The sequence below is a fragment of the Eriocheir sinensis genome, chromosome 14 (assembly GCF_024679095.1).
Source record: "Eriocheir sinensis breed Jianghai 21 chromosome 14, ASM2467909v1, whole genome shotgun sequence".
NCBI lineage: Eukaryota > Metazoa > Arthropoda > Malacostraca > Decapoda > Varunidae > Eriocheir > Eriocheir sinensis.
In genome coordinates this window covers 13,450,979-13,465,881 of record NC_066522.1, presented here as the reverse complement: position 1 = coordinate 13,465,881, position 14,903 = coordinate 13,450,979, and the positions used below count along the sequence as shown (strand labels likewise).

Sequence of the window (14,903 nt, the reverse complement as noted above, 5' to 3'; positions counted from 1 at the left end):
CAGAACCTGTATTGGGAAAAGATTTGTGAAGGTAGCAGGAAACACTTAATGAATTGCATCCATTTATTGAAAGTATAGAATCTTAATTTCAGTTTAAAAGTATGTAGTTACATGAAGTCATGTATGAGAAAATACAGGATCTTTGTGAACTAATTTGTTTTACCAATGAATTTGTTAATATTGAATACAAGAATAAAGGATAAAATAAAATGTGACTGCAAAAATAGCCAGAGCTACACTGATTATTTTCGTGTGTGTGTGTGGATACACGGATACACACACACACACACACACACACACACATATATATATATATATATATATATATATATATATATATATATATATATATATATATATATATATATATATATATATATGTGTGTGTGTATGCCATAACTGATATTCCTTTTGAATGTTTCTTTTTCTTTGAGGAAGCAGCGCTTAGTGTTCTTTTTTTATAAAGTTCTTGAGCTGCTTCCTTTACTGATAGTGCACTATTACACAAAAACATTTAGGAGTTAAAATTGTTTTTAAAGTTTGACAATCTTCTGAAACATGTCACTTAAGAACTACAAATATGTTGTGCAACTAAGAAATGTCATAAAAATAAACAACCCTCTAATCTATATGAATATGATGGCAATGAGACATATTTACAATGATGTATACTGCTAACTAAAGCCCAATATAATCCAGTCTAATCCTGAGTGGATGAGACTACATTGTGGATGTTGCAGCAATATAAAAAGAACTGTCTGGGATTTTGTTACAATGGCATCAACTGACTTGTCATAAATATCTTACCAATCATTGTATTTCAGTTTAAAAGTATGTAGTTACATGGTCATGTGTGAAAAAAAAAAAAAAAAAAAAAAAAAATTTTTACCCATGAATTTGTCAATATTGAACACAAGAATAAAGGATAAAATAAAATGTGACTGCAAAAACAACCAGAGCTACACTTGACGAATATCACATACAATTATAGACAAAAGAGCACAACAAAAGGCATAGACTATACTTATTAACTTTAACTTGGCCAAACTAAAAACTGTTCAAGTGAAAGCCATTTCTCCATAAATATGTCAATGTATAACTGTGTATTGTAAAATCCAACCAAAAGGAAAAGATTGGAGGACTGCAAACCACAGCACTGAACTATTCCAATATCCAGAGCAAATAATATAAATGGTATAGCTAATTCTCGTGGCTTATAACAATTATTTACTACAGGAATAATGCATCAGGCCATTACTCAGTTCTATACAATACCCAAAGAATTTTTAAGGCCATCCAGGATCTCTTGTGCTTTTTGGGCATCCTTTCTGCAAAATGGCAAATAAAAATACTATTAGTGGATGAAAATATTGTTCGCCCAATGTGAAGCACGGTGCTCTGAGATGATTTGGACATGTGATGAGAATGAATGAGGATGATTTCTTTCATGAAACAACCCAAGAAAAAAAATTACTATGAGTGGACACAGGTAGGACCCAGGTCCAGTTTTTGAACTGACACCATTCTCTCTTTTTGCTCCTACACCCCTTCAAATTTCTTACAAGTGCTGAGGCAGATTTCTTGCTGCTTCCTTCAGCTATGAAGCAGACAACTGATAGAAAATATACTGGGAAAATAAGTGTACAAGAGACACAGACAGAGAAGTGAGTGGAATTCTCTGCAGTTGCCACACCCTTAAGAGAATGCCAAGGACTCTAGTATATAAATGTCAACAAAATATAATTCAAAAAGGTCAAAAAAGATTTATACTTACTCATAAACATTAGATGTTGAGTCTCCATCTGTCTCTTCACCTCTCCTCTCAGGTAAACTAATAGTAGACATGAGCGTGCTTGCTGCAGTCACTGCCTGCTTCAGGCTGTAGCGTGATATCTTCCCACTGTCTTGCAGCAGAACCTTGAGCAGGTGACATGCAGCAAGGAATGTCTTTATGTCCTGCGAAATGAAATGAAGACATGGGAGAGTGTAAATAAATGTATAAGTATGTCAGAGAAATCATTAGCTGCAGAAAAATATCATGACTGTTATGTATGCTCTATATGTATAACCATTGGGAAATAACATTTATTTAATAAAACCCACGTGGACATCTGTAGTGAGGAACTGTGTGAAGGCATCCATGACTGCAATGGAAAGCTTTGTCTGGTTCTGGAAGGCACCCAGCAAAAGGGCGACAAAACCCCCAACCTGCTGGACACTCTCAACTTCCATCTCCTCTCCATTGTCCTGAAAACATTACCAAATTATTCATGCATCTACTTGTTAGGTCATCTTAGTCAATCATTTACACCTTAGGATTTCTGATAAACTCAGTGACCATTATTCAGATTTTTTATCACCCTCCTTTCAGAATACAATAATTTCTTTAAAATATCTATGATTCTTTCAAATTCTTAACCCCGTTTGACCGCAAAAGTTTTTCTCAGGAGATCCCCATGAATGCAAAAGTCAGCAGAAAATGAACTTTGAAACTGAGAAAATGTCATAAAAGATGTTTTATAGAAAATTTTCTGGTGCACCCTGCTGTGAAATCCGTTTCTTTCTAGGTTGTCGCATTTGGCTGGAATTCCAAGATTCCCCCCAAAATTCCAACTTTTTACTGGTGTGACATACAGAAAAAATTATTGAAGAAAAGTTGTTCATTTTATCACGATGGAGTCTGTAATATATAGTTCATCATCTTTGACCTGGAAATTTACTGCCTACAGAGAGCCAAAGTTGCAGTGAAATTTGAAGAATAAATTTTGTAAAATTTTTAAGTTTTTTCATTCTGGAATGAATCTCATTGAATAAAAGTTGTAGAAAATCATCCGTATAACTCAACTGTGAAATAAGATTATGATTTGGACAGACCGTTTAGCTGGAATTCCATGATTCCCCCCAAAATCCAACTTCTGCTTCCCACTCCTCTGAACACTCCTGTGAACACGATATTGGTTCGTCCAGAACATCATGTATATCAGTGGAGGTGTCAAGACTACGCTCATTACGCACACAACGAGCAGAAACTAAAGGAAGACTGCCAAAACAGGATGGCTAAGGGAACATAATTGCTCTGCAGACACAATGATGCGTAGGCAGGAACTGTAGACTATTTTTAGCACAGAGTGGTGGTAAGGGACAAAAGAGGTGCCAGTTAGTCACTTAGCATCGACAGACCTAGTTACGCGTGCCCTTCAAATTCCGGATAGCTTCTTGCTCTCTGGTGCTGGCATAATGCTCGTTGCCCAAGTCTGATAGAACTATATGACGCCAACGGCATCATCGTCATTAAGGGATTAAGAAGTGTCATGGCCAAATTCTGTTTTCCATGTAATTCTCCTTCTCTGTTCTGCTATCCTGCCATTCATATATGATAAAATTTTCTCTTTCTCTGATCTTACTTTTTGCAGCTACACAGGTTTCTGTAATAATGTTAGCCAAGTAGTCATTGACATCATGCCACTGCTGTCTTTTCTCTATTCCCTTCCAGCTTTTGCCTAATTTGACCATGACTTACTTCCCTCCATTGCACATTAGAATAATAGTTTTTCACTTTAATGTGTTTCCCTTCTACTCTCCTCCACGCTATTTTCTATTATGTTCCAAAATGTAAATAAATAATGAATATTAAATACAAAAATTATACCAAAATATTTATATTTCTTTCAAATCTAAAACATTTTTTTCTTCTTCATAGGTTCATAATATAAGAATATTGATGCTGTGCACTCACATTTGACATCCTCCAGTTAAGATGTTCAGCCACAAAAGCCATCAGCTGTTGCAGAACTTGACTTTGGTTCTGACGTGAACGCTGTCCAAGACAGACCAAAAACTGCACCAATGTGTTGTTGAGCTCCTTACACTCCTGTAAGTACACAAGAACATTTATTTCAGTTTAGAAGATGGGGATTATTCCACTTGATATAACATAATTTATACATTTGAAAATAAAGAGGAAATTGTGTTTGGTGTGGAAAGTAAGAGAAACTGTCCTTATAGAGTATGCTAAACTGCTCTCTGGTGTTAATTTACTCACAGACATACCTCACCTTCAATGACTTATGCCTTTGGCAGCAGGGGCAGTTAAACCTAAGTAATATTACCCTAAGATCATTGTGAGGAAGGTAAAACAGATCATGCTGGCATAACAGATTGAGTGCCTTGGTATAACATTAATATGCCTAGACAGAAAGGTTAATCTATGTAGATTAAGGCTGTGTTCACATCAAATGAGTTGAGTCGAATTGAATCATCAGTGTCATTTGAATCTAGTCGGACTGACTATTTCCATTCACACTTAAAGGGTCAAGAAGTCACATTTATTATCAGTAGCCTGTGAGACGGTAGAGTATGGATGCACATTCTCTCACTGTTGAACATGTCTGTTGTGGATTTGGCAGCGGCAAAGAAGAAAGAAGAGTATGGGTGCATGAAATGAACACCAAGAGACCAGAATTTGGTGATTTAATCATGTTTCCTGATCTCCTAAATAATGGAGACAAATTCTACAATTTCTTCAAATCATAAAGAACAGGGTACTCCAAAACAAGATTTATCAAAGCCGCAAGCTGCACTATGTTGTCAACACAGTGGACTCGTGATGACTGATGAAAAATTAGGTCTGACCACATGTGACTTGACTTGACTTGTTGGGTGTGAATGGTTTCTGATAGCTCATTAGAAAAAAATGCCTTCCTAAATGGCGAGTCCCGTAGACTCGTTTGGTGTGAATGCAGCCTAAGTGTGCCATACTGGATCTCCCTTCCACTTTTACTCAATCAACATATGCCCATGAACTAGCTACATCTTTAAAGTGCAACTGATTTGCTGCACTTTGTCTGCCCAATCATACATCATATACTCACCATGGGTTTCATATTTTATGCTCTCAAGCTTGATCTTTGTTAATATTTAATTCCAAAACTGACAGCAATTCACAAGATGATTTTTTAAGTGCAATTTCAGAAACTATTGTCAAAAATATTCTAGTTTCTTTGAAGAGTTTAGGGACCTTTCATAAGGTCATGAAATATGCCATGTGACTATTGCCACCAATGTTTAGCAGGGTAACTTGGTAAGGTAAGTTGTCTACGTTTAGGGGTTTTAACCCTTTCACGCACCAAAAGTCTAATAAGCTTCTCTTTCCACTGTGAAATCGGTCTGGGGCTCCCTAGGGGGCCTCGTGGAATGGCCTGACCGTGCGGGCGAATTTTTTTTCATCATGTTATCGATTTCATCCATGAGTATTCTTTTTTCCTGGCATTATTATATATCGTTGGCTTTGGAAGAGATTATTCTGCTTTATGAAAGAAAAAATATCAAGAAATGCAAATAAATAGCGAAGTATACTGACTCTGAAAAAAACAATTTAAAGGGACGACAGTCGCGCTCACAGGTTGCCTGCTGAGAGGCAACTAAACCACAGGCAATTATCACTTCAATTCCAACGGCATGAGAGAGTAGACAATTAGTTTATTTTATAGGTCTAGCTTGGATCTTTGACGCAAAAATAATTGACGCGATTCGAGTCTAAAGCTGATGTAGACGATTCCGTTTTGATGTGAATTGCATCATGGTGCGTGAAAGGGTTAAGAAAGTGAAACTTATTATCCTCAGTGATTGAGATTTTGCAAAGATCAAGACCAAATGATCTCCTTACTTATTTAAGTGCTCTGTTAAGACAGTTTCAAGTTTCAACCACTTGGTCCTGCTGGCTGTGTTTGAGAGTATCTGTGGTTAACTTTTAACCCCTTCAATACAAGCAGACAAAACATAACCTCCATGCCATATCCTGGTCATTGGACTATTCTCGAGAATAGTCCAATGACCAGGATATGGCATCTAGGATATGTTTTGTCTGTTGAAGAGATGAAATGACTCATAGTTTCAACCACTTGGTCCTGCTGGCTGTGTTTGAGAGTATCTGTGGTTAACTTTTAATACCAGGATCAAGTTTTATACATGATATAAGAAAAAACAGACTTTTTTGGCCCAAATGTGGAAGGGCCAACTTTTACATGGATATTAAATGCTAAAGTAACTCTATGTACAGGAATTAGATCCACCTTGGGCCGCTGGATATTGCCTACTTACCGTATTTGACGGCTTATAAGATGCATGGGCTTATAAGACGCACCCCAATTCCAGCAGGCATTTGAAAAAAATATATAATAAACCAGTTTGAACCAAGAGTGTCAGGTGAAGATTTTTCGCCCGACATTCGTTGCCCTCCTCACTATCAGGTCATTATTAAAGTTTCACATGTATTCAGATCCTTATAAAATCCCAATACTTTGCATTTAAAACCCTTAATATTTGCTGGGACCTACCAGAATTGGTCCTTCTTATAGACTCGAGGGTACTGCTTTGAGATGTAAACAAACATGGCCGAGACAGCGACATTCAGAGGAGTAACGGGTGTAAAGTTTGTGCATCATATTTCTTTATTATTATTCTACATTATAAGTATAGTTGTTGTAATATTCTAGTACATTTGGAAGTGTGAAATTTCAAACCTGAATGTGCTTCAATGTTTGTTAACTACGTATGTAAAGTGAGAATGTTAAAAGATAAGCGTAAAATGGAGAAACAGGCACTTGTAAATATCGAATAATAACCGATCTTCTCAATATCTTGTCAATATTATCCATATATTGTTTGTTTATCAATCAAACAAAGTTAAATAGTTTTATGAAGGTCTGTCTTACCTCAATGATCCCTGTCTACTAAGGAAATGTAGTGTGTCTTGTGCGTGTTGTCAGGTTTGGTGTACAACTGTCCACTAGTTTGTTTATGTACAAACATTAAGTCCCTTAATTTTCTTCCTGACTGGTGTCATTATATATGAAGTAGTGGTAAGTACTACTGTTATACACTGTTACTTTAGAAAGGAGTTACCGTTGTTTCTGTAAAAGCGATCGCCACCTTGTTTACGTTTGCGGGGAGGTTTGCAGTTTAATTCAAGTGCCATTGCTGCACTAAAACTTCACTAGCCATTGACCCAAAGTTGAACCTTGGCCTTATAAGACACAGGGTAATTTTCAGGGACAATTATTTTGGAAAAAAGTGTGTCTCATAAGCCGTCAAATACGGTACATAAAACTATAGGAAGTGTTTCATCCCACAGAATGTTTGCAATAAGTATATATATCATAATTATGCAGAATGTTTACTATAAGAATATATATCATATTTACCTTGGGCAGCTGGTCATGGTGCTTGAAGTATTCTGACATGGATGCTATACAGGTGTTTGCAAGCTGTAGAGGAGTAACGGCACTTTCCTCTTTCTCCTCATTGGACTCATACACACACAGGAACTCATAGCCCTCCTGAGCAAGGAATAAGCCCTCCTCCCAGAGCACTCCATTCTTATCTGAAGGAGATATTAGTTATACTACTTATTTGTTCAAGAAATTTTGGCAAAGTCCTGGATATAATGAATTTCACAATACACCGTGATAGTCTACCAAGCTAACAGCATTCCTGACCTCAAATTCTGGCTGTTATTAGTTTATATGTGGGGATACTAGACAAAGTATGCAGGGTGAAGCAAACAGATAAGGGTTCATTGCTGTGCTGTCATCCACCTCATATTTACAAGTCTTCATGCATTGTCTCTTACCTTTTAACTATTTTAGGCATATCATGCATCAGGTAAACAATCAGCTGCCATTATATCTATCTGTATTAACCTGATGTAGTAGTGAAATTTCTATTTTAACTCCTTAGTGAATAATACATCTCAGTGACTCAGAGCCAGGAAGGACATGTGGACAGGTCTTCACATCAGCTGACAAGGCAATAAACAGACTATTTGGCAATTATACCTGTGTTGACTTGTGAGGAAAAACTTTACCCTATTGTACAACTACTAGCTTTGATATATGGTTATAAGATCAAAAGTACATGTACTATTCTGCCAGAATTCATATTTTTCAACATAGTGCAGTTTTTCTTTATATTTAATATAGAAACACAGATTCCATATAGTATGAACATCAGAATCTATTGAAAATGCTTAAATATTATTAAAAACCACTATACACAATTAAGGAAACTTGTGCAGCCCTTTTATTTTTTAATTAACTATATACTTTTCATTGCCCTTTGAATCTAAGGAATGCAAATTACTGCTGCTGCTACTAAACAGCGTAAATCATTACCTGTTTCTAGGAGTATCTTAACGAAGCCATTTAGCATGTACACAAAGGGAACTTTAGCTGCCCCAATCATGAGGAGGTGAGTGCTGGAGGTGGCCAAACTCTTTAATGTGCTAGTAATCAGGGTGGATATCTCCTCTGTGTCCTGAAGCCTCCTCTTGCCTCCACTCCTCTCCCCAAGGTAAGGCACTACTGTACTGTGGGGGGAAGGCATAAAGACACTTTATGTGATGCTTTGACACAGCATCAACAAATTCACTGCCACATGAGTGAGTGAACTAGTGACAGTTTAAACTTGTAAGGATTCAGTGTACACAAATTTTTGTTTCACACACACACACACACACTTAAAAAAAAAAAAAAAAAAAAAAAATAAAAAAAAAAATAAATAAATAAATAAATAAATAAAAAAAAAAAAAAAAAAAATAAATAAATAAATGGAGATGAAATGTCATGATTGATGCATTTAGAGATTCCATTCCCCAGCTATCTCAGTATATACTATATGGGTGAGAGGTTGCTAATAAGTGAGCATTGCAGGATTCTGAGTTAGTGTTGCCAACAAATATTTTTTTTTAACCGTCAATAAGCAAATGCACCCTTCTGCCACCATGGAAGACTCATGTAGGTCTCACTCTCGCGTCCTGCACAGCCAAGCAAAAGATATTATATATAACGTAATTAAGAGAGAGAGACGGGGGGGGGTTGCGAGTTCCTCTGAGGAGAGTGATGGGGTGATGTGGCAGTAACGCAGCTCAGGGGAGCCGTGCCTAAAGGCTCAAGTTAGTCACTTGACTATAGCCACCTTGCCCTCCTCCCCTTTATCTGCTGTCCCATCCTTTGGTTACTGTAGTCTTTTCAACCCACCTGATGAAAATATTTTCCTTGATCCTTGTGGTTTCAATTCAAATGAAGAACGTATTTACACCACAAGAAAGTCTTATTCAGCAATCCAGGGGAGGTAAATGTTATGGAAAATAGCCAAGTGTTTGTGAGTGTCGGTACTGACACAGCTTAGGGTATCGCCCATTACGTAGGTTAGGTTTCGTTAGTTTAGATTTATTCGGCATGTGGTGTGGGGCAGCGGAAATATGAAACGCAAGATGAGGCAGGGTGGCGGCTCTGCTGTCCACCACGCATGCGCACTGGAGGAATACACAGCAGGAAAAACATTAAATTACCTGGTTTTGTTCTAGTTTGTCCACTTGTGATCATTTTGAGCGGTCAGTGAGTTACAGAAACAGTAAAATAGTTGAACTTCTCCCTGCGAGCTATTTTGCTGCGGCAGCGTGTACACAATAGACATTGAAAAGTCAATCATTTAGTGATTTAATGATCTGCGACAGAAACAGCTAGCATATTATTTCATAACACACACACACACACACACACACACACACACACACACACACACACAAAAAAAAAAAAAAAAAAAAAAAGGTCTGCCAGTGCAAGATAGGCGAACTTGTAATTATTTTACCCATACCCATAACCCCCCCCCCCCCATAGGGCCCCACTGACAACCTGGCAGCCTCAGTGCTTCGCAGTGTGCTGTGTGGATATACAAACAACATACAGACAACATACACAATAAAAAGAAGTATATATACCTATGTTTATTAGGTTTGTTGGTATTATTTTACGTATTTTTAAGTTTCAGCCGCTTATAACGGCCTTTCGGCATTAACGGACTAAGTTTCCCCCAAAATAATCCGTTATATTGAGGGTTTACTGTATTGTAACTTTGGTCAAGCAAAGCTGCAATGATGAAAAAAATCAAGAGAAACCAATCAATGAGACTATCAACTATTAAAATTCGTAAAAATTAAAGTCAAATAACTGCCATAAATACATGGGAAAACAAATATATTATTGTCAATACCCTTAGGGAAAGAAATTTGCTTTCCACCAGTGGCCTTACTAATTATCTCTTTCACAAACAACACACATTTGTATGTTTAAATCTCAACATTTCAGTTATATGAAGCACAACATAGTTAACAACTCCATACAAATCCCACAAAGAGCTCACCTTGAGGCCCATTCCAAACACTCTAAGATGCAAGCAGGACTATCCAGGTACAGTTCCTCCTCTGCTTCTTCTCTCCTTATTCTAGCCCGCATGCCTGTTGGGGCCTGTGCAGGGCAATGGTGACAAACGACCACAAGCCGTAAGTACAAGGACCAACACTCGCACAAGAATTTGTCACTGCACAAAGTTGACAGCTCCTCACTCTGTTGCAAGCGTGTGCTTATCATGTCCTGGAAAAAAATAAAGGATACTGAATTATTATTATTAGCTATGTAAGAATGTCAAGATGGCAGGGAGGAAGTGATGAAAATGTGGATGAGTTTTAGTATGAGAGTAGCAGCAAAAGGAATGGGTTGTAAAATGGTTCAATGGGTGAAAAGTGGCACTATGAGATGGCTTGGAAATGTGAGTAAACTGAATAAGGAAGACTTTATAAAGAGTGTAGGAGGCCAGGATTGAGGGAGAGGGTATCAGGGGCAGACCACCAGTGAAATGGATCAATAAGGGATAACCAAAGATGGTGAGAACATGTGAAGGTCTTTTGTGTCAGGGGGCATGGAGATTACCATTCACAACTAACCTTGACTTTGGCCATGTCTTGGATCACCTCAAGTAGCTGGGGTCGGTACCTCTGCAGGGTGGCCACCCTATTAAGAGGGTGCTCCAGGATGTGAAGCAGGAAATGAAGGGCTACATGAGGCTTTGGGATGCTTGTTTCACAGAAACGAACTTGACGCCTACTCCGTCTTTTCTCCTGGTGGGGTAGAGAACATCTGTTACAGAAGCCTTCATTTTCATTTGTAAATTAAACATTTTCAGCAATACAACATGGGCAAAAAAAGTATCCACTAGTATTCCTTTGTTAAAAAATATATGGACATAGTTTTTGGATATAAACTATTCACACACACACACACACACAAAAAAAAAAAAAAAAAAAAAAATAAATAAAAAAAAAATAAAAAAATAAATAAATAAATAAATAAATAAATAATAAAAAAATAATAAAAAAAAATAAAAAAATAAAAAAATAAAATAAAGAAAGAATAAAAATAAATAATAAATAGATAAATGTTTCTATAGCAAAAATAAAGTATGTGTGATGACAAGTTTTTGACCCATCAAGAAAAACAGAGTTTGGTAATTAAAAAAAAAAAACTGCTGAAAGCCATCATTAAAGTCCACATCCAACATCACTCACCTTACTGCTGAAAGAGAGGCTACTCTTGAAGCCTTCCTCCAGCCACTCAGAAACTAGTTCCAAAACACTGTCTGTGTGATTCCAGTTACAAAGAGCATTTACATAGTTCCTGTATGAAGTGTCTTCTCCCTACAGGAAAAAATAAGAGACCGAGATTTACTATCACATGATGTAGAGTATCTTACCCCCACACCAGTTAGGACACAGATCTCAAGTCTATCAATGACATTCCTTTCTAACAATGACTTGAAATGATGTCAATTAGGAAGCTATTTATGAAGACTCTTTCTCCAGGGACAGAAACAAATCTCAAGTTAAAAAATGAAAAGTCCTCTGGTAAATGAAATGTTGTTCTTCTAGTGCAAAGTTACATGAAATTAACATATAACAATTTTGCTTCTTGTAATAATGTTGACTATGCCAATTCATATGAAATATCTTTTTAAAATCAGAATAAAAATATACATCAGTCTTGATTCTTGAAATGGTGAGTGCTGCCATAATGATCTTTATTACACAGCACCCAACACTGAAATGCAAATGAGTCAGGTTGTTATCTTCATATAACTTATTCTTAAGTGGCTACACATTCAAATGTATAAGACTAGGGACCTCGTAAGTGATGTTTTTATGATCATCTTGCAAGGCTGAGAAAACAAACTAGAATTGTGCTTCTCTATGTAAAGGCAAATGGTTATTTCAAAGTACTGAAAGTCTTTGTAGTATAGTATGGTATTCCTGTATATGTTGTGCTTTTTGATGTCAAGATTATGCCATAAGGGTTCATGAATGAGTGATGTGATGATCTTTCTCCCTCTGACTACAAAGTTTTTCCTGCTCCTGGAGATCTGACGATCACATTCTGCATACCTACAAAGGGGATCTTATGATTACCATTATGACATGATAAAAAACAGTACTGACAACACATATTACATGAGTGCACTGCGCAATAATGAAATCATATACTCACAGACACAACTTTATCAGCCTGTACTGTTTTGAGCTGAGACATGCAGTGGCCCACTAAGGTGGGCACCAAGGACTTGGGCAGGAAGCTGGCAATGTAGAGCAGTGTTTGGGAGGCATCGGCATTACCCTGGAGACAACACGAAGCAAAGGGTAAAGAGTAATAATCTTGATTCTGGCTGCAAGTAGCCCCACATTTATGACATTCAAAATATAGTGGAGAACTTTTTAAATGATAATTTAACACTCTAGAATGCTCAAGCAATCAGAATTTCCTACCCCCTTTACCTCACAGGCCAAATAAGGCATGCAGTTCCTTAACTTGAAGTATCATTATACAGAAGTGTTGTCTGATAATATGAAACAATTAGGTAACTGTCTTCTCATCCTACAGGATCTGAAAATAATAGTTACTACCTTCAAATATGGATGTATCACAAACTAACTTTTTATGGTCAGACATTTTAGAGAAAAATGTAGCACTTCCTACCTTGAAGTATCTGAAGAAGTGGTGAAAGTTCTTAGATATCTTCGTCCTAAGTGCTTCAAGGTACTTCAGGTTTTGGGGCAGAGCCAGTCTGTGGGCATTGGTGGCCCAAAGGATGCCCACAGTGTCCAGGATGCCTCCGAGCACCTCAGGATTGTTCAGGGGATTGTCCTCATCATTCTCACTCTCCTCTTCCTCATCACCTTCCTTTTCTACATCATTACTGCCAAGGCCACCAGTGCTATCTCTAAGGGCTGTAAAACCATAGAACTGTGAACATGTCTGTCTTATCTATATGCAGGAGAGGAAGGGGTATTCATACTAGTGTGCAGTGTGAAGAGGTATAGATGGACAAGGTTGGCAGGGCTCTCTCAAATAATATAGTTAATGGGAAAATAGAGCTGAATAGATATGCAGAGGGGTGTATGTATGCCCCAGAGAATGATCATAATTGAAAAGCCGAATGTGAAAGAAGAATTCTAAGGGCTAAATGAATATCTGATGAATTTTAAAAAAGAGGGAATTACATTATTAAATCAGACAGATGATTATGACCCAGTAAATGATAAAAATAAGGAAAGTAAATGTGAAATGGGAGAATACTATGGGCTAAATGACTGACTGATGAGTTCAAAAGAGAGAATTATAGTATTAAGTTAAGGATAGATGATACATAGATTAGTAGCATAGAAGGAGAGTTGGGTTGTGAATTGAGGTCATGAAAATGGTGGGTATCTAGTATAAAGATAAATGCATGTATGAAAGATGAAAGAAAAAATAGAGGGTATCAGGAAAAAACTGAATATGAATGTGGATCATCTATTAGTAAAAGTAAGAAGCTAATGACACAAACTGTTTACAGCTGATTACTCATAGCAGAGATCAGCTTTACAGACAGAAGTGGAGTTTTGTGGTCTGGGAAATGAGAGGACTGGCAAGAAAGAGAAATAATAATAATAATAATAAAAATAATAATAATAATAATAATAATAAAATAATGAAAAAATACATATATGGCACATATACACAACAAATGTCCAATTTTTAAAATTAAGTTATGTATCCAGGCAGCTCATATCCATTATGTTCCAATGACGACTTACCTTTTGCCTCCTTACTAGTGCCTAGATAATACAAGAGGAAAGACAGACAAGAGAAACAATTACCTTCATTGGCATCATAGTCCTTTCTATGGATGAAGGGCCTGTTGCTCACTCTTCCCCCGGCTGCAACACATGCTGGTTAGTACTATCGCCATTTTCTCTTACTATATAAATATATCCTAGTGTCTGCTCTCTCTTTTTCTGTTTATGTTTTGTTATTCCACATACATTAACAGTGTGCATAAATTACTCTATCTCACGTGCAGCACTATTGTTACTCCCTCATGAATTAGTAATAGCCTTCCAAGCAATTAATTGTTCAAGAAACAAAATTATTTTTTTAACTATGTTTAGCAATTCAGGTGCATAAATTGAAAGATATATTTTGAAGCATATATTCAAATGTGCTTAAAAGCATGAACATTTGCATGCATGAATTAGCACACACACACACACACACACACACACCACCGCACTGAGTGGGCATGGGAAACGAAACGGACAGCAATCTATTTGTCAGTCAAAAGGGCCCGAGCAACAGCTAAGTCATTTAGGTCCTAAATGGGTTTCGGGAATTGAGAGGATTATGAGAGAGTGAGAAGTGATAAGTAAAACGGGGAGGAGAAGGAGAGGAAGGAGGTTGGATGTAAGCAAAGATACAACATGGCAGACCCTCTGGCAGAGTCTCCTGCCCAACTGGGAGAGGACTCCGATGAGTGTTTTAAGGGCTTCACGCCAAAATCAGTAATGGAACCACTACAGTGGAAAAGAATAAACAAAGTGGAGCAGGACTGTGACAGAATAGTAATAGAAAATAGGAAGTTGAGAGCGGAGTTTGGGGAAGTGATTCAGGCTCTGATCGAGGTTAAAAAGAGAGATGATGAGGCAAGAAGATACGAGGAGACAAAGAAAATGAGCAGTGAACATTCTTGCCTGTGCGGTG

General features: G+C 37.1%; 1 protein-coding gene across 3 annotated transcripts in view; it reads right to left on the bottom strand.

Annotated features, from left to right (window-relative positions):
* Positions 1-859: 859 nt before the first annotated feature.
* Positions 860-14,903, bottom strand: part of LOC126998500 (condensin-2 complex subunit G2-like) — a 38,134-nt gene continuing 24,090 nt past the window's right edge. For 2 of the 3 annotated variants that reach the window (XM_050860239.1, XM_050860238.1), the window contains 12 exons: positions 14,024-14,083; positions 12,861-13,111; positions 12,375-12,500; positions 11,402-11,530; positions 10,781-10,954; positions 10,201-10,430; positions 8,172-8,365; positions 7,203-7,381; positions 3,737-3,871; positions 2,104-2,247; positions 1,775-1,956; positions 860-1,328 (listed from right to left, as the gene is read on the bottom strand). In XM_050860239.1, the coding sequence (XP_050716196.1) occupies positions 1,265-1,328; positions 1,775-1,956; positions 2,104-2,247; positions 3,737-3,871; positions 7,203-7,381; positions 8,172-8,365; positions 10,201-10,430; positions 10,781-10,954; positions 11,402-11,530; positions 12,375-12,500; positions 12,861-13,111; positions 14,024-14,083 (1,868 nt within the window). In that variant the 3' untranslated portion in view covers positions 860-1,264. The remainder of the gene's footprint in view (positions 1,329-1,774; positions 1,957-2,103; positions 2,248-3,736; positions 3,872-7,202; positions 7,382-8,171; positions 8,366-10,200; positions 10,431-10,780; positions 10,955-11,401; positions 11,531-12,374; positions 12,501-12,860; positions 13,112-14,023; positions 14,084-14,903) is intronic. The other variant, XM_050860240.1, reaches the window with a different exon arrangement.